The 23,660-nt window shown below is 33.3% G+C and overlaps 1 protein-coding gene across 1 annotated transcript in view; it reads right to left on the bottom strand.

Moving 5' to 3' along the window:
* Nucleotides 1-23,660, bottom strand: part of CDC73 (cell division cycle 73) — a 157,628-nt gene that overhangs the window by 64,961 nt on the left and 69,007 nt on the right. Inside the window, exon 10 of the mRNA XM_044675861.1 lies at nucleotides 22,309-22,373. Coding sequence (XP_044531796.1) covers nucleotides 22,309-22,373 — 65 coding nt within the window. The remainder of the gene's footprint in view (nucleotides 1-22,308; nucleotides 22,374-23,660) is intronic.

Genomic DNA, 23,660 nt, shown 5'->3' with positions numbered 1-23,660 from the left:
TTATTTATTCATTTGTTCATTTATTTGTTTGTTTGTTTGTTTTGGGGCCCTTACCTTCAATCTTGGAGTCAATGCTGTGTATTGGTCCCAAGGTAGAAGAGTGGTAAGGGTAGGCAATGGAGTGACTTGCCCGGGGCCGCACAGCTGGGAAGTGTCTGAGGCCAGATTTGAACCTAGGACCTCCCGTCTCTAGGCCTGGCTCTCAATCCACTGAGCCACCCAGCTGTCCCTTGCCTCATTTATTTTCAAATGCATGCTTTAATAACAAAATTAATTCAAAGTTAAGTAGACGGTGATAATGCCACCTAATGGCATTAATCAGGTCTCCCACTTTTATAAGTAGCAGTTAGCTCTAAAAGATATATGTGCATATGAAACAAACAATATGGAAACTGACCAGTGGAAATTGTGTTAAGTATGAATTCTGTTAATCACTGTCTAAGAGACAAAAGTGAATTATGTAATCAGTCCAAAGATAGTAGATGAATGACTTCATGGTAAACTTCGGCCATAAAATAAATGAATTTATAATGAAATTTATTTTTTTATTATTTCTTTCATTTTCAAAGTGAAAAAAGCTAGGTATATTTGGGATCTGAGTATCATAGAAGTAGAGGTAAAAGGGCCCTCTCAGAAACCATCCAAAACAACTGATTCTACTTAAGTGATTGTCTCAAGGTTATGAAACAGTAAATTCCAATGGCAGGATCTGAATTCAGGCCTACTGACTCTAAGGCAAGTGTTCTCTGCTCTATGCCTTACAATTACTTCACACACTATAAAGTAATAGTGAGTGATTTCATGTGGCAAATAAAATAGTCATTTCAATGTAGATAACCAACAGGATTATCTAGTTGCCAAGGAAATAAATCTGCTAAATATTTGATTTATGTTTTTCATTTAAAAAAAAAAGCTAAATGAGAACTCATCATGCAATATTAAGGCTAAGCCAATATCAACTAACTTCAGAAAAAATTAATTTTAATAGACTTTCAATTAATTAAATTATAATTCTAATCTCCTATTTTAAAGAATTTAATAAAATTAAAACCAGAGTGACACATTGATGTAATATTCTGTGAGATATTCTAATTGAATGACAAAAACTTTTTAATGTATCACATTTTAAAATCTCTAAAGAGTTCAGGTCAAAGCAGTCTTCTGATGAAACTGACTCTAAGAACACAACTTTATAGCCAGTTTGCTGAAAAGTTTCAATATTTTAAAGTAAAATGTTTTAGTTACACGGCATTTAAAGTCTTAAATTGAAGGAAGGATTATAGATAAAAATTCCATTTAAAAAAATTTAGGCAGACATCCTGAATGCTACTTAGTAAGAGCTAAAACAAGTAGCATTCAGGAATACGTGTTTATGCTAAAACTGTACTTGACACTACAAAGTTTCCCTATTTGTACTTCACTTGTCCTCTTTGGTTTTATAATTTCCTTCCCTTCACTGTGGCTTCTGTACTGCTACTTGTATCCCAGCCATTAGTACATCTACAGAATAAAGCATAAATGCTGAGTCAAATTCAAATCAGATAATAAGAGAATTTGAGAGTAGGAAGAAATCTCAGAAGCCATCTAGGAAAAACTGATATACAGAGGGAAATATCACCTATAATATACCCCAAGAGTGATCTTCATATTGTGCATAAAGACCTCTATGGAGTCTACCACATCTGAGTTAAGTCATTGCCTCAAACTGAATGACAGCACTATACCAAAGCATGTATGTATGTACGTATGTATGCATAAATGTGTGTATATATATGTGCTACAAAATTGAACAGAATTTATTGATGCTAAATTAAATAGTAATATTAAAATTGGTCAATCAATCATAAGGTCAAAGAAATAGCATCTCTAAGAGAATACAAAATTAAAGGTGCTGTATCACCCTTACATGAATTAAATATATTACATGAAAGTCAATAAAACTGAATACAGTATTCACCTATATATGTAAAGATGAAGATCAGCCATAAGCTTCTCAAAAATATGTATGCTTCTTTCATTCTATAGAACAGTAGACAGGCTACAAATGAAGCCATTTTGTTAATCAGTCAAGATGAATTTTATTAAGGGTTTCCTAAGTTTGGGGTACTATAGATAGCAAAAAAATGAAACTACTCTCAAACAGTTTTACTGTACTCACTGAACTACCTATTTTATTATACAGAAAATGATATGTAACACTACTCAGATTGTCTACTGTTTACCAATGGGACCTGGGAGTTGCAGACCAATAACTATTAAATATGAGGGTTGAAGAGCAGATTCCATAGATGGGTCAAGTAGGAGGGAAAGTTCACTATTCCATATATATTTTTGCTTTTTTTCCTTTTCTCTATATATTACTGTTTGTGGATAGATTATAAATATCTGACGGGAGGGAGAGATAAAATATATTAAATGGTTGGCATTAAGTGTCAAAGAACTAATGGATATAGGGAAAAGCAACATTTACTTATTTATGATTCAATTAGATAAAAAAACATTCATTAAAATTATATGGACGTATCTGCAGTTTTTCGACCCACATCTAAAAATGTCTCAAAATAAATTGTTTTACCATACTTAGCATGAGGGACTGTGAATTTATAAAGGTCCATATGAAAAGAGGATGGCTCTTTTCCTCTGCAAACAATTAATCTTTTAAAAAGGAATAGTTTTTTAACCCTTTTATTTAGTTTCAAAACAAATATTAAAAATTATTTTAAAGTCATTTTTGAACTCTCCTATTTTTAGTCATTTATGCATTCATTCATTCATTTTGGCAGCTGAGTATCCTAATCTCTTCTCATCCAGGCTGGAAGTAAAATGTTCAACTCAGGCTCAATCCCAATTCTGAGCAGCAGAGAAGCTCTGACCTACTCATTTTGCCCTTTTTCTTAGGTAGGTACACTATGGTCTTCACTGTTCCTTGGAGTTTTAAAAGAGAGATGCAAGACTAATTAGCTGTTATGGCTTTAACCCTACTTCAGCTCAGAACCCCAAAATTTCAATAATTCTACAATCCCAGTCTTCTTTGCCGCAGAGATAAGAGAAATATGCCACAACATTTAGTTCTATTATACTTTTAAATCCCAAATTTGTTTATAAACTAGCTCAGGCAAATCTTCCAGGCTAGAAATGGGCCAGTTCATTTGAAAACCAGTAAATTCTCTAAAAAATGAATTTTAAAAAAAAGCCTTACACATTACCTCCTGAAAGAAACTCAATAGGAAAAATCTCAGAAACATAACTAAAATCCAGAACTCATAATCAAATCATACATCAAAATAAAACTATTTGAAAGTATGCACAATGAAGTACCTTAAGTACCAAAGGACCAGTCAGAATCACAACCTCTTGCTTAAAAAACAACCAGACATCTTGGCATACAATATTACAGAAGTTAAAAGAAATAAGTTTACCATCAAAAATACCTTACTCTACCAACAAGGAATATAACCTAATAGTGGAGAGGGAAGGATGAATAAGACTTTAATGGTATAGTTTTTGAAGCCTTTCTGATACAAAGAACAAAATTGAGTAATAAATGTGAAATACAAACAGAAAATTCTAGAGAAATCTAGAAAAGTAAATTTATTTGAGCAATGAGGGTATGCCACTGAAATAACAGGAGAAGGAACAGTTCCCTCAGAATCTTAATGTCTTACAAGGGTAGTGAGTGACTTAAACAAGAAAAAGAGGTAAGAGTTTCTGGGGATAGATTGGCTCTGTTCTTAGGGTCTGAAAAAGGGAAAGGAAATTAATCAATAAATCAAACAGCATTTATTTAAAACTTCCATGAACTTAGTCATTATCCTAGGCTCTAGGGATATAAGTACTCACAAGGAGTTTACATGCTAATAGAGGAGATAAGTACATTTTTTAAAAAAATGTACATATTGCATTAACAGGACATGAATAAATATGAGTGTACACCATATACACACAGGGAAGTTAAATACTACAAGAAGGAAAAGCACTATCATTTGGGCAACCAAGAAAGGCTTTATGCAAAATATGGTGACTGAGTTGCTCAATGACACAGAGGGTAAAGGAGTGCATTCCAGATATGGAGGACAGCCAGTTCAAAGGCAAAGGGATGGGAAATGAATTGTTCTGATTAAATAATAGAGAGAAGGAAATTTTGGCTGAATTACAGAATGTAAGAGAGGGAGTAATGTTCCTTGAGAGTGAGGGCTGCCATATGATTTTCTTGTAGCATAGTGCCTATCCCATAAAAGGTGCTTAACAAATGTTTAATAACTGTTAAAAAAAATAAGGTTAGAAAGTAGATTTAGGTTGGATTGTGTATGGCTTTAAATGACAAAACAAAAGATTTTGTATTTTATTCTAGAGCAGGGGTCAGCAACCTTTTTGGCCACGAGAGCCATAAATGCCACATTTTTTAAAATGTAATTTCGTGAGAACCATACAGTGCTCACTGTGCGCGCTCCTGTAACAGTGCCTGAAAAAAAATTGACTTTATGGCTCCTGCAGAAAGAGCCATATCTGGCCCTCAAAATAGCCAGATATGGCTCGAGAGCCATACGTTGCCGACCCCTGTTCTAGAGCAATAAGGAAGCCACTGGAGTTAGCTGAGTGAAGGAATCACATGGTCAGATATGCACAGAAGGAAAATTACTTGACCAGCAATTTGTAGAATGAGAGACATTAGAAAACCAATGAGGAGGCAATTACTAATAACCGAGGGATGAGAAGTGATAAAGGTCCAGCTGGTGGCTTTCTTTGTGAATGAAGAGGTGTGAGAAATGTTATGAAGGTAGAAATGGAAAGCTTTTTCAAATGACTAGATAAACAGGTTGAAAAAGAGTCAGGAGTCAAGAATAATGTAGAGATTATGAACCTGTCACATGGGCAGGATAAGTGGCTTCAAAAGACAGAAGGAATTTTGGAGAAGGGTTTAAGGGGAAAGAAACAAGCTCAGTTTTAGACATGTAGAATTTAAGATACCTCCTGAGCATCCAGAATGAAAATATACAATAGGCAAATGGAGTGCCACAAGTGCATATCCAAACTTCTTTTTATTTTCTGATCTGTATAGGGAAATGCTCTCTTTTTTTGGTGCTTAAGGTCAGAATAGAAAAAAATTTTTATAAGATGTAGAGTCCAAAAATTGGAATTCTCATCCTAGTTCTGCTCTTTACTAATTTACTAACCATTATCCCAAGCAGCACAGTGTCTTTCAAATACATTTCTCACATGGTTGTTGTAATAATGCCCTCCCCACTAAAACCTAAATGCAAAATATGTAAATGTGAGCTGTTACTCTTATTAGTGTACACCTATCATTTTATTCATGAAGATATTTCAGTTCAAAGAAGTGAAATGATTTACTCAAAGTTACGAAACTATTAATGGTAAATCCAATATTAAAAACCCTGACTTAATTCATTAGTCTTTCCAATATTGCATGATATATCATGTCAGTCTGTCTCACAATCAATAAATACTTATTAAGCACTGAAGTTACAGAGAGAGAGAGAGAGAGAGAGAGAGAGAGAGAGAGAGAGAGAGAGAGAGAGAGAGAGAGAGAGAGAGAAGCAAGAGAACCAGACCTCAAAAAGTTCACAGTCTATTAGGAGATAATATGCAAACAATTATGTACAACAAGCTATATGTAGGCTAAATTGGGGGTAACTGTGAAAGGGAAGGCCCCATAATTAAGGAGAATCCAAAGATGTCAAAGGTAGGGGAAAATGATCTATTTGTTCAAAAATATGTATTACNGAGAGAGATACTTGTTTTCTTTCATAATATGAAAAGCAAAGAAATATGTATTGCAAGATAACACGTAAACGCTATATCATTTTACTTGCTGACTTGGGGAAAAGAGAAGGAGAGAGGGAGGGATAGAACATGAACTATAAAATGCCAGAAAACAATTATTAAAAATTGTACTGACATGTAATCTGGAAAAAGAATTTTAAAAAGAGAAAATGGGGGAAGGGGGGGGCGTTATGAAAGGTTTTTGGAAACTTGGACATATTTTAATTTGCTCTGTTATTCATTCCACATATGCACCTGGACCTAGATTTCAATGTCTTTTTTCAAAACCAATTTGCCACTGAAATAAGAGATAATTTACCTTAGGTAATCATGGAAGTTCCTGAATAGTATAAAATAAACTAGCTACAGAATGTGATCAATTTAAGTACCCTGCACATAAAATTGACACAAATGACTTAAGTTTCTTTTAAATTATAATAATTGATTTTTTTCTGTAAAAAAAGAGTATGTATTACACAAAGCTCTGGCAGCCATGAGGATCTTCAATAACATGAAACATTAACTAATTTGATTAAAAAATAGAAATTATGGAGTAAAACTCAAAAAAGTATCTTTAGCATTCATTAAACAATAAAACACAGTTGTTTCCTAATTACAATAATTTATTTTATAAACAAAGCAGATACCTTCATTAAGGGAAGCCATCACAAATCAGGATGTCTTTAGGAACAAAATTTGAAATGTGACTAAATGGTTTCAAGTTAAAAAGCCTAAATACAAGTATTATCAAACTCAAATATAGCATCTGGTACTATCCTATTTTCTATTCTTTTGATCCTCCTTTCGATCCTCCTAGCTTTTTCTTCTCCCCTATTCCTGAAAATGAACTTGGTGATTTATTGACTGAATTTCACATTAGTATAAGTAAATTGGGAAAATGTATAATCTAAAATTGGAAGAAAACTTCCATAAAATCTGTCAGTTTTGTTCATCAAAAATACCTCGCACTGGGGGCAGCTGGGTAGCTCAGTGGATTGAGAGCCAGGCCTAGAGACGGGAGGTCCTAGGTTCAAATCCGGCCTCAGCCACTTCCCAGCTGTGTGACCCTGGGCAAGTCACTTGACCCCCATTGCCTACCCTTACCAATCTTCCACCTATAAAGTCAATACACAGAAGTTAAGGGTTTAAAATAAAAATTAAAAAAAAAAAAAAAAAAAGAAAAAGAAAAAAAAATGCCTCGCACTTTGCAATTATACTAAATATATATTCACATCTTAAAACAAAAATGCTACTATAGCATTTTTGAGAACTGTCAGACTCAAACTGTACAAAAGGTTCACCTTGTACTACTGAACATAACTATTAAAAACCATTAACATTTCTGTATTGGTGCTTGCATTAATCAGGAAGACAATAAATATTTGTGTACCTGCTATGTCCCAGGTACTATACTAAGTGCTGGGGATTAAAAAAAAAAAAAAAAAAAAAAAGGAAAAAGAAAATCTTAGCTCTCGGATGTCTTCATGGTCAATTGGAGGAAACAACATGCAAATAAATATGTACAGACAAAATTATATATAGGATAAAGTGGAGATAACCAACAAAAGGAAGGCAATGGAATTTAGGGGGAATAGGAAAGGGCTCCTTTAAAAGGTAGGGTTTTAAATTGGGACTTGAAAGAAGGCAAGGAAGTCAAATGCTAGGACATGAGGAAGGATAGAAGTACAGTCACGGGAAACTACCAGGAAAAATGTCCAGTCAGGAAGGAGTGCCTTATTAGTATTTTGCTTTTGTGTTGTTAATGTTAGATTTTTATCTCATCTTGATAATTTTTTATTTCTTAAGCACCTGGTTCTTAACCTATCCAAACAAATTAGTAAATCTGAAAAAGACTATGGATAGGAAAAGGGATATAAACTTATAATTTCATAGATAAATTTTAATCAGTATCAATCAATTTCCATGACAAGGTATCACAAGAGCATTTTTTTAAAAGTTTTTTTCAAGAAAAACTTGGCTTACACAAGGGAGTAAATATGGCAGCCAAAGGCAAGTTTAAGAAAATTGTCAGACCAAAATAAGGAAAGTCATCTCATGTAAATTTAGGATATAAAATAGGAGGCCAACAAATATTTTTTTAATTGAAAAAAGATGTCAAAAGATTTCTGAAACAAATATCTTCACCATCAAAATTAGAAGAATCATTACTCAGATTCAAAAAAGCAGTCAGATAAAATCAACTGATCCATGCTAGAAACACCACAATTGTGAGGACACTGAAGAGACGAGTCACAGAGACAGCAAAAGTTTGGGGGAAACCTAGGACCTTACCAATCATGAAAAACAGCAAATGACTTATAGTGTCACATTCCCATTTGTTTAAGATTTTAGGAGAATCGTTTATACACAAAACATGGAATACTAGGAAGAATTTCACAAGCAATGTAACACAGTAAACCATATCTTTATCAGCAGACACCTGAACCAAAGCTATAGCAAATGGAAGGTTCTTTAGTTTATTGATTTTTGATAAAGCAAAATTTTGTCTACAAAAACTCTTCTGATACTGTATGTCCCCTACCCTACTTTAAAACTATTGTAAAAGTCTTTGAAAGATAAAACTTTTAAAATAACGTTGATGGCATTCAGATCAAAACTACCTGAAAAAGTATAAAACAGGGAGATGAATTCTCACCAAAGCTATTCCCTTGGAGAGACCTGACATGCTAATCTCTGAAAAAAACCTGAATGAGGAGATTTAACATGCTGATCTCCCAAAGAATCAAAGGGGAGATTGTGTGAAGGGAAGGAAATTGTCTCTCAGGATTACACATGGGGTCTTACCTGCGTCCCTACAATCCTAGTTACATCATCTAATGCAGGTTATGTGACTGAGTTTGAACTGGATGTGATTGAAATGGACCCGGAAGGGAGAGGGAGGAAAAAGGTTGAAGGCAAGGAAGTAGGGTCTCTTTCTAGAGGGGCTGGCCTAGCAAGCCATGTTAAGAACACCCACATGGCTAAAAGGCTTTTCTCTCTAATTCTCTGCCTCTGCCTATCCAAGTAAATATTAATAAAACTCTATGGAAAAATAAGGACTATAGTCCTAATTTTATTTCTTACAACTTCTATGACTGAGGAGATCCAGAGAAGACTGTGTTGAAGAGATTCCCTATGAAAGGAGAGGTTCTCCATATGTTCCAGTTTGAAGGTAAGCTTGTTCAGATTGCTAATTAAGCCTAAAACATTTACATAGTATTCTGAAAGACAGCCATAACCAATCACAACAGCTTGATTTAAACTTGATAAGGAAAAAGAATAAGTGTATAATAAAGAAGCTCACATTTTGAGATCCAATGTGATGAAAAATCTGCATAGCTTATTCAACAATGTATGTAACAGGAACAGAGAGTAAGACAAGGATGGAGGTGCACAGAAATGTGAAAGAGAATTTTTTACTCTACTGCCTATCCTGAGTTAAAACTAACTTAAACACCTCACTAGATTGTGAAGACAGGATTAACTCTCCTTTATCTAGGTATCTTTAGATTGAATCAACACAAGCTTGAACTAGGTGGAGCTGCAAACCACTTAATGAATTCACATCCTCAGAAACACAATCAGCCAGGATGTGCATTCATCTCACTAGAAGGTGAGAAGTGGATCCCATAGACACTGCCCCTGAGGGAGTGCTAGACAATTTGGAAATTGTGTCTGCCCCCTCCCCAGATGAAGAGGGGCAGGGACAAAAAGTCACTATGAAAGTAAGCCAGGAACTCCCTCACAGGAAAAAGTTTTTGAGAAGATAGTCTGAAAAGATTGCCTGCTGGAGATAGTGGGGAACAGTCTTCAAAGGAGATTTGCAGAAGACTGCAGCTTGGATCTTGGGCTTGGAGCTCAGCTTCAACTTAAGACTGACTCCTGGACTACTTCATTGGGTGAGTGAAAGGCTGACTCCTTTCCTCATTTCCTAAGAGACTAGCTTCCATCTTGGAGGAGGCCTTCCTGTTTGAGAGCTAATTAATCTCACCCTGGATTAAGCAGACCCAGAGTAAACATTTAGGTTGATAAAATAGATAACCTCTCTAATCTCTTCACATTTCTCTATTTTATTGTTTCCTCTCTATTTTGTAAATATTTGTAAATAAATTTCTGACTGGAGATATTATAAATATTAGCAACCACATAATTTCATAAAATTATTGTCCAACCATTAATTTTCACCTTTAAACAAACTAGAGGAGGCAAGGATTGGAGTATACTCAAAAAATTGCAAAGCTCCTTTAATGACTTCAAATTCCTCTCAGGAATAAATGTTCAGCTATGAGTCATGCAAAACTACAATCTGAGGAATTAAAAATAACTATCAGAAACTCTCCAGCATTAGCAAAAATAAATGAAACTTACAATGACATTTTGTGTCCTTGAATAACTGAAGTCTACTTATTGATCTATAATCTCATGAATTTATTATATTTTCAATCTCTGGGAAATAGCATGATATAAAGTAAAGAAAGCATTCACTGAATCTAAGTCTGAGATTTCTATTTCAGTTTACTCAGGACCTACCTGTAACCATTTGAAATATCAAGACATGTAATCTTTTGGATCTTATTTTATAATCTTGACAAGATTGAACTATGGTATCTCTATAGTCCCTTTCAGATTTTTATCTTGTGATCTTATGAATTTAGAGTTTTGAAAAGGAGGTTAGTAATAAATGATGGAATTCCCCTCATTTCAAAACAAGAAATAATAAATCACTTCCAAAAGTACCTAAGACTAAAGTTATTTTGAAAATGTCTTTCCACTAGTAAACATATACCCCCCCACACACTGTTTATATATAAAAAATCCACTCAATTTTTGAAGTCTCTATTCAAAGTTAGGCCATGTGTATTTTCTAATATAACAAATAGCAAATAGGGATATAATATTTTCTGAGTAGGCACCTTAATAGTCAATACATCACCAAACAGAAGTTCTTAACCTTTTATGTCAAGGACCGCCTTGGGAAATCTGATGAAAACTAAGAATCCCTTCTCTGGATGTTTTTAAGAGCACAAAATAAAATATGTAGTTATAAGTATTTTTAAACATTCAAGACCCAAGATTAAGGATCTCTGCATTAAGGATTTCCTTAAAGTCTATATCCTAAGCAGGTATACCTATAGTCACTTTTAGCTAAAAAAAAGTGAAGTAATAAAACTCAATTATGAGAGCTACCAGGAAAAATTATAAAACCTGAATTAACATTGTGTCCATGACCTGAATCTGTCATCTCCTATCAAGTTATTAACCTATATATCTTCTCTTTTTCATAGCCAAAATACTAGAATAAAGTCATCTACACTGCCTCACCTTTCACTCATTTTTGAACTCCTTCCAATTTGGCTTCCAATAGCTTGCAAAAAAAAAAACCAACAGGAAAAAAAATTTGTTTCAAATATCTCTTATAAATGTATTTCCAAGATATAGTTATGTGACTTTAACACTAAGCTAAATTTCCTAGTAGCTAAGAAAATGAGCAAATAGATTTTAAAAGATGAACTACAAACTATCAACAACTACATAAAAGACTTCTAAACAACAGTTAATAAGAAAAATGCAAATTAAAACGTTTTAAAGTCTGAAGTTTCACCTCACATCCAGCAAACTGACAAACAAAAAGACAGAAATAGGCCATGAGAAAGAGATGTTCTAAATCATTCTTCATGGACCTATGGACTGATTCAACCAGTGTGGAAAACAACTTGTAATTACACCAAAGAGAACAAGATGTACATATTCTGGAGCAAGAGAACTTGGAAAGAAATTATAGTACTCAAGATTGCATCACACTGTGGCCATGGGCATGAAGCATAATATTTCTGGGCCTTGCTTTTCCTCATCTCTGAAATAAGGAAAGCTGGGCTATGGTCCCTTCAAGTACTAGATGTATAATCCCATGACTGTATTATCATTTAACACAGAAAATTCCACTGCTAGGTATACAAGATCATATATATATATATATATATCAAAATATTAATAGCAACACATTTTTGTGGCAGCAAAGAACTGAAAATAAAATGCATACCCAATGAGTAGGGAATAGTTAAATACATTGTGAAACATAAATATTCTACAATACTGAGTCCAAAGAAATAATGAATATAAGGAATTCAGAGAAATGTGGGGAGACTTATATGAACTTATAAAGAATGAAGTAAGCAGAACCAGGAAAATAATATACCCCCCCCCAGGCAATAAAGCAAAATAATCATCAGTGAACATTTATTAACCTCACTAATGTCAGGAACTATATTTAGTGCTAGTGATATAAAAACAAACATAAGTCTTTGCCCTAAAGCAATTTTACCTTTTATCAAGGGAAACATGATGTACACAAAAGTATGTGGAAAATCTATATAAAATAAATACCAAGTAATGGAAGAAAGTCATATCTGGGGGAATCAGAAAAAGAAAGGATTCACATAGAAAGAACTAAGCTTAAGAGTTGTAAGAGGTAGAAGAAAAGTTGTAGTGCAATCTATTGTGTGGAGTATCCACTTAAAAGGTATAAAAAATGAAGATGTTATGTTAATATGAGAACTACAATAAAAAGGAAAGGTTAGCAGGAACACAGAGTAAAGGGGAGTACTGTATAATAAAAGTGGTAGGGTAAGTTAGAGCCAGGCTGTGAAGGGCTCTAAATGCCAAGAAACATTTGTATTTATCTCAAAGATAATAGGAAGTCACTGTAATTTATTGAGTAGAGAAGTAATATGGTCTAACCTATGCTTAAGGACTATCATTTTGGTAGCTATGCTGAGGACAGATTCAAGAGGGGAAGAATTCTGAAGAATTAAAAAATTAAGATGTTATTCCAATAGTCCAGGGTAAAAGATAAACGTTAACTAGGGTGGTAGCTGTGAGAATGAAGAGAAATTAATGCAAAAGCTATTGCGGAAGTAGAAAATCTGAAAAATAACTAATAAATGGGTTGAAGGAAATGAAGAAATGAGCATGACACTGAAGCTGAGAACCTGGGAGCCTAAAAAGAGAAGTATGGAAGAAGAGTGGGTCTGGAAGGAATAACAACTTGTTTTGGACAGCCTGAGTTCAAAAAGCCTATAGCACATTTACTTTAATGAATCCAAATAGACAGTTGGTGGTGTGGGACTAAAGACCAAAGGAAAGACTAGGTTTGAATGTATGGATTGTGAAGACATTTTTATAGAGATGATAAACTCAAATAAGCTGATCAACTCATCAAGAAAGTGTAGAGAGAAAAAATAGTTCAAAAGGAAATCTTGGGAAACATCCATAGAGGACATGACATAGATGATGATCCAGCAAAGGAATGGTCACATGAACTGTAGGAAAATCAAGTAAGAAGAAAACATCACAAAAACTCCTGAAGACAAATGCTATAAAAATGTTTAGAAAGATGATGATTAAGATGGTAACTTTGAAGAGAGCAAATTCTGTTGAGCAGAGGCTGGAAGGCAGAGGGAAAGGAGTGAAGAAGAGCATGTGAGAAGAAAAGAAATGAGAATGAACAGCTTTTTTTTAAAGGAGCTATGAGAGGAAAGACAGAGGACAGAAGAGATGATAAAGCCAAGTGGGGGGGGGTCTAAGGAATACAAAAGTTCAGGATCAATCCTGACCATCTTAGAAGAATCCCCCAGTGACTGGTGTGGTATATAATGTTATACTGAAATCAGAAAATTACTTTTAGAAATGTTATTACTTCACATCTATGTCTTTTTAGAGTCATTCTCTTGTTGCAAAAATCTAATTACATCACTCTTAATTAAAAACCTTTAATGGCTCCATGTTATCTAGAAAATAAAATTCAAAATCCTTAAGCCTAGCATTCAAGGCTCTCCACAATCTGACCTCACCCTTATCTTAGACTATTCCCCCTAAATTATTCTATGCTTTAGATAAACTGCTCAACTTATCCAACTATCCAGTATTCTGTTTCTGTGTTGATAAGGTTGTTTCTTTACCTTCTATCTAAAATCTCCACAAGTCAAAGTACTGTTAAGACAATTTAGAGACATTTTATTGTATACTTATATATATACACATATATATATTTATTTATACTTATATACCTAAATTATTCTATGCTTTAGATAAACTGCTGAACTTATCCAAGTATCTAGTATTGTTATTTAAGATATATTACTAGAGATATCTTAAAAGTTATCCAGTGCCTCTCAGTGAAGCCTTTCCTAATGAAGTGAATTTCTGGATTATCTTTTACCTTTAAAAAAAATTATTACATATATCTTACCTCTGTATTAATCATATTCTACTTGCATTATAGTTATCTAGGAAATGTCTTCTTCCCATTTGGCTTATAATCTTTAAGGGAAGGAATAATATCTTACTTATATTTTTATCTTTTCCCAAGTGTCTAGCATAGTGCATTACACATGGTAGATTTATTAAATGAGTAAAGAAATCAGCCCACTAATATCTTAAATTAACCTTGTTTAGTATGAATAATTTCTTTTATATATATTATTGTTTTTATTTTTAAAAATTTAATCAATAAATCTTTCTAAGATGTTTGCCCATTTTTTCTTAATCTTTCCTTCTGCCCACTGCCACCTCCATGATGACAAAGCCATTCTCATGAAATTGTCATGAGATATAAGTCTGATTAAATATGAAAGGTTCTTAAGAGCTCAATAAGTTAGAGTATATAAAATTTTTAAAGAATAAATGGAATCTAGTTTTTCTCATATAAAAAAGCCTATTAATCAAAAATTGATTATTATTTTCATCTGGAATGATAGTACAGTTGAGTATCTGGAAAAGACAAGAATATTCATAGATAAGAGATATTAGACCCAAGAGGCACAACTTCCTCACTCCAGTTTGGTTTTTTTTTAATCCTTACCTTCTTAGAATCTATACTAAATATAACATCCAAAGCAGAAGTGTGTATAAGGGCTAGGTATTGAGGTTAAGTGACTTGCCCAGGGTCACACTAACAGGAAGCCAGATTTAAACCCAGGTGCTCCTAACTCCATGCATTGTTCTCTATAAATGAACCATCTAGCTGTTTCTCATTACAGATTTTTAGAGAATAAAGTCCTTGCCTCTATTTAAAATGTAAAGTTTTGAGAAAATAAATGACATGAGGTTTGTTAGGATCCAGATTCACTATTTGTAGAAGGGCAAGTGGTAAAAAAGTATTAATTAGGTCTTCCAGAATGAAATGACTTAAGTAATAAATTTTATTTAAATTAAATCTACATTAGTCTGAATAAGCTATAAGGCTGCAATGAATATACTGCAAAGAATAGAAGATATTTATTAACTCCTATTAAACTGCTGGAAAGCTGTAGTAAGACAAATTCGAAACACTAATTGCTCTGACTTTTGCCTCTTTTTAAAATGAAAAGCAAATCCCAAAAGATACACATCCCTCAAGAACGGCAGATGATTATATCTTCAACAACTCTAAAGCAAGGAACTATGCTAAAATCTGAAATACATACTTAATTTCCATACTAAAACAGTAAGATAGGGCCAGACCAAAAGCAAATAGAACTTCAAACAGATTTTTTTAAATAAATGAGGGAACAGTCAACACTCACAGAGGAACATGAGAAGCAGGAAAGACAAGAGGAAGAACAACACTAAAAGAAACAGCCATCAAGAAAAAGACCTGAAAAAGAAACCAAAACTTAGAATTAAACATTAAACCAGGGAAAAAAAACCACTAGATAATCCAACTAACACCAACAAAAATAAGAAAATTTGACCTTATGAGCCAAAAGGCAAAGCTTTAAAAAAGAAAGAAAGAAAGAAAGAAAGAAAGAAAGAAAGAAAGAAAGAAAGAGTTCTAAAACATTTCACTAGTCTTGAATATCACAAACTATACCTCTGAATCACAGGAAAAGGAATAAGAAAGCAGAATGATAGAGAACAGCTCACACCTTTTTAAAAAGACCCATCAACTATAAACAGTTTAATTCTAATTCAGAGAACATAAAACTAAACTTTTTAACAAATTAAAATTTTCTCTTGAATATATGCTGCTTACAGCTGAGAAATATCATTACATACCTAACAAATTACTTTAAATGGTTACAATATTTTGCTATAAAGTATTCTAAATTATAATAATGAGTAATTTTAAAAATGAAATTTGTTTTCAATTAAAAAGGTATATTTGTAAGAATATATGAGTTATAGACAGAAAAAGCTACAGAACAGAATAATCCAAGAACCCAAATTATCTTTTGCACTGAGTAAAAAAAATTAGTAATATTTTATCAAATGAAGTTAAATAATATTTAAGTTTTAAGTTTAATATTGGATTTTATTAAAGCATTTTCTCTACTTTTAAGAAAGAAATACCCTGAGATCACTTATTAAAATTGTACAAGCTTTTCCCCAACTCACAAGTTCCTTTAAGCATTTCCTCAAAGTATCTCCTTTTTCTAAGCTTTAATATTAAATCCCAAGAGTACAGTGAATATAAATTCACATGTAATTACATTATAAATAGTATAGTCTAAAATATGTTATTAATGATCATTGTAAAATCTGACCTGAGTAAAATAAAACAATTTAACCTTTATATGTTTATTTTCAATACTTGTACAATTTAGAAACTGCAATTTTGACAAAATATCTCAAAAGTTTTAAAGGAAAAACAATGCCATGGTTCCACATGAAAAATATTATTTCAAATATTTTATTCCCAAGAATGTGGCAAACACAACATAAACCCAAAATCAGAAAAATAGCTTGCAGTGTAATAATATAAATATCTCATCACATCTCAAAAGTATTCTAGCTCTAAAATGTCATAGTGGGATGGTCTTTCGCCCTCTGTATATAACCTTTTATCCTTCTTCCTCTATCACTGAACAATCATAGTGAATCTGCTATTCAAGTATATTTCAACCTTATATCCCTGGATACCACTCTATTATTCCAGGACCTTAAGAGACATTGTGAACAGAGCATTTGACCAATCACAGACATTTACTAGAGCTTTGTAACCCTGGGTAAGTCACTTATCTCTCTCATTTTCCTCATTTGTAAAAGGGTGTTAGTAAAAAAGCACATACTGTTGTGAAGGTCAAATGAGATATTTATAAAGAGCTATAATATTTACTTGTCCTTCCAACCCATCCTGGGCTCTACAATTAGCTACTTTAATAACAATTTTGTCAAAACCTCAGAACCTTAAGTTATCATTCACTTGTCTTTGAAATCTCTGACCCTTTGAAAGTAAATGCCACTCACTTTCTCTACACCTGCTCCCAGGCTTCTAAGAGCTGGAATAGGAAATAATGAAACTAAGCCAACTGGCTCCACTACAAATGCATACCAACAAATCTCAGCTGGGCCTTCAATATCGCTTGCTGATCCTTATTCCTCTCCAACTGTTTAAATTTTTTTAAATTTGTCACAACAGTTGTGCCAATCCACACCCACCAACAATCAGCTTTTTAAACAAAATTTCCACTCTAATTTCTGCATATGCCCTTCCTATCTAAGACATGATGTGAGGCATGATGGGGAAAGTTATTTTAATGAAGAGAAGCAGTGCTACTATGGTAGTAAATGATAAAATAATGGATTTTGAGGGCAGGAAAACCTGGGTTGAAAGCCTAACTTTGGCACATGGGTTACTAGACCATCATAGGGAGACCACGTAAAGGGTTTAGTTTGCTCCTTATGAATTGCACTGCCTATAGTTTTTGGAGTTTCTTTGCATAAAGTCATCCTTACAAAAATTATATTCTGGTCATATTCAGTTCATCAAACCAAACTGAAATCTTTATGAAGGTCAATTTCTCTCTTTGTATTATGATTTTGCTTTCTTGGATAGTGTTTACACTAAACTTCCAAGAAAGCTATTAACTTCCCATTTTGTAGTTACCTTCTGCATTACAGTTTATTGACTAAATAGTCCTATTCCTTTACGATTTTATAGGCTTTTGATTGGATTTGTTGGCAGCTAAGAAATAAGTCTTACTAATCCATCCCTGATTCTGATTTAAATCATGGTCCAGAAATGTATTAGACATTTTCTTATGCAGCTTTTTATTTCCTCAATCTCCCTTTCTTTTTTGAATCTCATGCCTTAGATGGGCATATGAAAATAGCACCAATGCCTGTGAGTTCTACAACTGCTTTCTCAAAACTGCAGTCTTTGAAAATACTCTCTAGTTTTCTTCAAACAGCATCATCTATGCCAGCAATAATCAATGCAAATAAGTAGACGTCATCTATTTTCACAAGTCTCAAGATGTCCTCAGCTAGTAAGAAAGTAAATTTTCTCTACTATTGACATAAACCTGAAAAAAAAGCAGCCCAACTACTCCATCTTGTCAATGAGGGGTATTCAACCACCACTACCTCTTCTCTTATGCCACTGCCTTTTCCTTGACAATTGTTCACCCAGCACAATTTTAAAAATAACTTTATCATTCCCTACAAAACATTCTTCCTCAGGGCACCCAGATCCTTTCTCTTCAGAAAGCTTTCAAAAGCCTCATTTTTTCCCCATAGCTTCAAGTGATCCTTTTTCACTTGTTTGTAATATTCTTCCATCATCCAACCTTCCATCACAAGCCAGAATTCATCTTTATCTCTTCAGATTCCTTTTTCTTCTCAGTTTTCAAAAGGGGCTAATAAGTTATCTTTGAAAAAAAATATTATCATTATAAATGAAGTACCTAAACCTTAAAGTAGACTTTACAAAATGAAAAGAGACAAAAGACACTGAACTTAAGGCCAAGTGAACTCAATGAAGAAGATAATAGGCTAATATTGTGACTATAGGGGTAATGATTAGAAATGGAAAAATGATCACCAATAAATTTAAGTCCTTTTCTGTTTAAGAAACTTAAAAGGTTTCTTCATGTTCTGTTAAGAAGCAAATGTGCACCTTGCTGCTTATCCTCTGTCATAAGAAACAATGAAACAGTTATATAAAGGTTACAAATACTGTATGTGCAAGTCAAGGGTGACCTTATTCCTATATAAGTCTGATAACAGCTTGTTGAGACGACCTTTAAAATCTCATCAAATTGCAGTAAGAGGAAAACTCATGTTTTCTGACTTCAGCAATGCTATTGTCTTAAAATTCAGCTTTACATGTATAATTTCTAAGTAATCTACTTCACAGAAAATACAGAAAATGCAGGTTTACACCACATTTCCTTCCACCTTATGTTTCAATTTGGTCTCCTTCCAAGCAGTAACTTTAAAAATGTTACTAAATTTATACAACAAAAATTTCTGAACCATTACCATAAAAGCACATCAATTACCATGAAAAGAAAATGTTTATTTAGATTTCATTTAACCTTTCAAATAAGTTAAGAGCCTTTAAAACCTATCTGCCATTCCTAAAGAATCAAACATTGATACATCAGCACTTGAGATCAAATCAGAAATATCAAGGAATTCAAATCCAAATTACCAAAAGAAAATAGGAAACAATTATCTAGATATTTTAGGACTCTGGATTTTTTTTTTGGCCTAATTCTCCTCTTCACTCTGAGACCACTTTTTCTCTCTCCCTCCTCCTGCTCTTTATGTGACCACCCTGGGCCAGTCACTAAGCCTCTCTAGAACATGTTTTTCTCATCCGTAAAAATGAAGAGACTAAACTATATGTTAATAATCCTATTATCTAAAGACTCAGTTCTCAAGCTTCTGTATATATTTAATATTGCCTCAATATTTTCTAAATATTGCACAGAAATGGATTGTATTCTATGTCCTTTGTATCTCCAATACTAAGCACACAATAGGAATATGGCAAATATTTGTTAATGATAATAATGATAAATGTCATGTAAGTAGAAAAACCTTTTTATATGACAGTCATTTCTTCTGGGTCATCTCTAAATAAAAAACCCAGTCACTTACAGTTTTTTTTTTTTTTCTTTTTAAACCCTTGTACTTCGGTGCATTGTCTCATAGGTGGAAGAGTGGCAAGGGTGGGCAATGGGGGTCAAGTGACTTGCCCAGGGCCACACAGCTGGGAAGTGGCTAAGGCCAGGTTTGAACCTAGGACCTCCTGTCTCTAGGCCTGACTCTCACTCCACTGAGCTACCCAGCTGCCCCCTACAGTTTGTTTTTACTACTTCCCACATTTTGAAAAGGATACAAAAGCCTCTTCCTCCCCTAAACAAAAGCAGCAGCAGCAGCAGCAAAAACATGCACTTAAACAGTTTTGCAATTACAATTCTGCTACTATTAGAAGTTTAGAAAGTATAAAACAAAACTCATCCTAAGTATGTAAAGGTGTAAGTTTTTTTAATAATAAATGCATTGTCTAGATTAGTGCTGGCAAATTCAGAAATGGATCCTTGCATGTTATATCTAGACTCCAAAAACTATATATGTAGCATTGTGTTCTTAACTATTTTGTTAAAACATCTGGTTCATGGGGCACTCAGGAGATCTGCAGGCTACTTGGGGCCTAATTTTGAAACCTCTTGTATATATTTTAATCATTCTTTGAGGGATATTGAAGGAATTGTGCTTGATTTAAAAAAAAAAAAAAAAAGAGTGACTGTAATTCACTTTCCACATCTTTGTCTCTTATAATCCTTATCTCCCTTCAAAACTCAGCTCAGTTCTCATCTCTGTTCAATCTTCCCCAAGGTCTTCAGCTATTAGTGTTCATTCTTCTCTGCAAATGACCTAGTATTATGTGCATATTGAATCCTACATGGAGAACAGACTTTCTTTGAGAGTAGGGAATAACATTTTTGTTTTTGTACTTCCTATATCAAGTACAATGCACTGTACATAATGAATACTTCATAAATGTTTTGGTAAATGGAAAAGGAAGGATGGTAGACTATGTTTCTTAAAATTTCATCAGAGAGGGGGCAGCTGGGTAGCTCAGTGGATTGAGAGCCAGGCCTAGAGACGGGAGGTCCTAGGTTCAAATCTGGCCTCAGACACTTCCCAGCTGTGTGACCCTGGGCAAGTGACTTGACCCTCATTGCCTACCCTTACCACTCTTTCACCTATAAGTCAATACACAGAAGTTAAGGGTTTAAAAAAAAATTTTTTTTTCATCAGAGAGGGGGCAGCTAGGTAGCTCAGTGGATTGAGAGTCAGGCCTAGAGACTGGAGGTCCGAGGTTCAAATGCGGCCTCAGACATTTCCCAGCTGTGTGACCCTGGGCAAGTCACTTGACCCACACTGCCCACCTTTACCACTCTTCTGCCTAGGAGCCAATACACAGAAGTTAAGGGTTTAAAAAAATTTTCATCAGAGAGAATCTGAAAATTTTTCTAAATGATTCACTCTGACACTTGTTAGACTATTACTAAAATAAATATTTTGAATTAAATGTCCACTGTAGATAGTGGCTATTCTAAAAATGGCCATAGTATCAGAGCAGAAAATATTTGGTTCAAAGTTACAACTGATAGAAGAAAGAAAAATTCCTTCAGAAGTATATCATATATATTCATATATCAACTACCTATAACATACATACAACGACCCTTTTACAACTAAGTAAATCAAATCAAAAGACAGTCCAGTCATCAAACAGTTGGTATATGTGACAGTGACTCTAGTTCCAAAAGGACTTTGATATTGTGGAATTCTCATAATATTTACTAAGTGAAAGACATGAAGAAATGGTGATATAAGGGAAATGATAATTCAATTTCATCCCTAAACAGAAAAATAGTCCTGAATCTCAAGTTTATTGTAGTAACTTGCTGAAACTTTACTTAAAATAAAATGAGCACATCATCCCTTCAAGAGAAGAGTCTCTGTGAGACACATTAGATTTCTGTTTAAATCCTTTCAAAGAATTTCAAAAATTACTGTTATGTTTAAAAAGCATAGCATAAAATGTGTATTAAATATCAGTAGCATGCTATTTCAAATGAAGCATTTTTATTAGCACAGCTCATCAAAACTTTCCTATTCAGTTTTTTCATGATTAACTTAAAACAAGCAAACTAAACTATCTTGGAAAATTTCTTCAAATTTAGATTTATAATTTCTGTAGAGAGCCTAAGCATATCCCTATTTAAAATAAAGTAACTGAAAAAATTGTTAATACTATAAAAGAAATTTATATTCTACTAAAGAAGTTCAAATTAGTAGGAATTAAGGTCATTGCATTTACATTCTAGGAAATACTTTTGTTGAATTTATGAGAAAACAATAAGTAAACACTCAGATTTAAGAGTGTGTCTATTCATCCAAGTAATCCCATCCATTGGTATCTGTAGCATCTGCCCTATATAAAAGTAGGTCTAAACAGCATTTATTTAACCATATATAATAATCTAGTTTTGAGAAGAGTAAAAAAGCAAGGTACAGAATTTGTTACTCTCTTATTCTTCAATCTTTAAAGGATGGCACAACTAAAATAATGGTACAAAATATCAATTACAACTACTTTTTTAATGATACTTTTAAAACAAATGCTTTAAAATCTAATTTTTAAAAATATTTGTTAATGACACAAATCTTTTAGGGCAAAAGGAACCACAATATTAGTTACTTAAGCCAAAGCCTAAGTGAAAATGAAGAAATTTTACTGACCGTTACAGACTTCAGAGTCATTCCATGGTAGGTGCCCATTGTATCAATTTTGAAGCCCTCCGTTTCTGTAGGAAAAAAAGATTTCTAGTTAAATTTTCCCCACTTCAAAAACAGGATATGCTCTATTATAATTTGCATCTCAATTGGCCAATGAGTGGTAGCACAATATCAAGTGTATTTTTTACAAATTGGTTAAAATATCTGTGTAGATTAATATGCATATGCATATGCTTACATATATGCCTATATATGTATGCACATGTGCATATACATACAATTTGGTTTTTAAAATATTCTTTAATAAAGTTCTTAAAGGTTAAACAAATCACACCCTAATGTGCCTAGAATTTGAGCCGAGTTTGACTTTATATTAATTTTATACTTCTAATCATATGTTCTCATATTTGAGTTTCTTTAACCTCCTAAAGTTTAATCCTCATGACAAAAGATAATACTAATCCATGAAAAAAAAAAAAAAGAAAATTTTGAGAACCACTATGTTTTAAATGTTGGTATATTACATTCCAAAAATTTATGATAGTGATAGTATTCCAAAATCTAACTTTAACATAATTTCTCATTTATCTCATACTATCTATCTGGTCTCCATATTCTATACTGTAGCTATACACTTTTTTTTCAAATCTACTTTCCCATCAGTATGCCTTTCTTCCTATTTTATTCCCTATGTCTAAAATGTCTTCCCCTCAACTCACATCCTTTTCTCCATCTGTTAAGTTCCAACTTCACTATCATCCAAAAAGACACTGCTAAAATACTACCAGATCAAATGAGATAAGAGATATAAAGTGATCTGTGACCTTAAAGTGCTATAGAAATGCTATTATTATTACTGCCATCTAAATAAGGCCCTTAATGATTCTCTATCTAGAAGTGATCAATCATATCCTTCCTTGAAACTCCCATAGCATTTTGTAGAACATCTTCTTTTGTTGTATTCTATTCTCTATTATTATTCATTTGTTTATATGTTCTCTCCTCTGTTCTACCAGAGATAAGGGCAGAAATAATGTTTTATTTATCTTACCATAATAATTCACATTTATCTGGGTTTCTTTGAAATGTGATTAAATATATTAGCATTACTCAAGTTATCCTAAAAATAGGCAACATGTTAAAAATAAATTAGCCTTCAAAAACATTCAGATCAATTAGAAATGTTACTGAATCAAGAATATATGCAAAAAAGGGGCAGGAAGGTCACTCAAAGGATAGGGAGCCAAGAATAGAGACAGAAGGTCCTGGGTTCAAATCTGGTCTCAGATACTTCCTAGCTATGACCCTGAGCAAATCATTTAACCCCACTTGCCTAGTCCTTCCCACTCTTCTGC

This window comes from Gracilinanus agilis, chromosome 4, assembly GCF_016433145.1.
Source record: "Gracilinanus agilis isolate LMUSP501 chromosome 4, AgileGrace, whole genome shotgun sequence".
NCBI lineage: Eukaryota > Metazoa > Chordata > Mammalia > Didelphimorphia > Didelphidae > Gracilinanus > Gracilinanus agilis.
The sequence above is the reverse complement of the archived record's forward strand: the minus strand, read 5'-3'. Positions and strand labels throughout refer to the sequence as shown.